Raw genomic sequence first — 1030 nt, forward strand, 5'->3', positions numbered from 1 at the left:
AGGGAAAACTTGGGAGTTCCTGGCTCTGGCTCAAAGGCTCAGGGCTTTAGTTTGATCTCTCTCCTATCATTTGCTCATCTCTGTATGCTTGGCTGTCTCTATTATCCGAGATCTACCTCAGGACTCATGTTCTCACCTACTTACCAAGCCGCCAATGGAAGAAGTCCATTTGCCTCCAGTGGGGAGCTGGAAAAGGCTCAAAATACACCGTGAGCTTCCCAGAAAACTTACCCCGAGACGTTTTCTTCCATCAAAACAAAGCCCAGAGAAGCGAGGAGCAGAGAGAGAACTTTGAAAGACATCATTTTCTCGGCTGGTTTCTCTGTTTGAAGGCAGCGGGCAGTCCAGACGGCCGGCCCCTGTAACACACGGGACACGAGTGAGAGGACAGGGAGCCCGGAGGGGTGCGCGGTGGCTGGGCACGTGCCTGTGCTTGTAAATGTCCTTGCGCTGCGAGCAGCCTTCTCCGTCCTACAAAGCCCTCGTCTGCCCTCCCCAGTTAAATTACTTTTTCAATGCCAACGCTCCTTCCCACCGTGGCGGCTTTTAACGTTGGTTCCCTCTACTTTTATTGTAACCATCGCGTTCATTGTGGGTTGCGCATTCCTGGAGGCAAGGGCTTTGTCTTCCTCCGTGTTTACGAGCTGACCCTGTGGGTACCGCTTTGTGCGTTGAGGGTCGAGTCAGCCTCCAGTATGCGAACGGGGACGCGCGCTGGACCGGGCAGGTCAGTAGCGGTGGCATCATCCTGCTTATCCTGCACTGCGGTTCCACGGGATTTAGGAGCCTGATCTAATTTCTGGGAGACTTTCTGTAGGGGCGGATAATGCCCTATGTAAGGACCCGAGCCGGAGTCCATGAATATCAGTCGTGAGAAATCCCCCATGGACAGTGACGGGATCAGATTCCAAGATTTATTAGTTTAGAGCTGTTCCTCGTGTCCGCAGTTCAGCTCAGTAGCCGTCGGACATCTGAGCGCTTTTAATTACTATTCCAGCTCTGCAAATGCCGTACAAAAATGGTTTTGATC

General features: G+C 52.5%; 1 protein-coding gene across 1 annotated transcript in view; it reads right to left on the minus strand.

Moving 5' to 3' along the window:
* LOC104131241 (gastric inhibitory polypeptide) overlaps positions 1-302 on the minus strand; it is a 3879-nt gene extending 3577 nt beyond the window's left edge. The window contains exon 1 of the mRNA XM_009644394.1: positions 232-302. Coding sequence (XP_009642689.1) covers positions 232-302 — 71 coding nt within the window. The remainder of the gene's footprint in view (positions 1-231) is intronic.
* Between the last annotated feature and the right edge of the window lie 728 nt (positions 303-1030).

Source organism: Egretta garzetta, unplaced genomic scaffold (genome assembly GCF_000687185.1).
Source record: "Egretta garzetta isolate BGI_Z169 unplaced genomic scaffold, ASM68718v1 scaffold498, whole genome shotgun sequence".
Classification (NCBI taxonomy): Eukaryota; Metazoa; Chordata; class Aves; order Pelecaniformes; family Ardeidae; genus Egretta; species Egretta garzetta.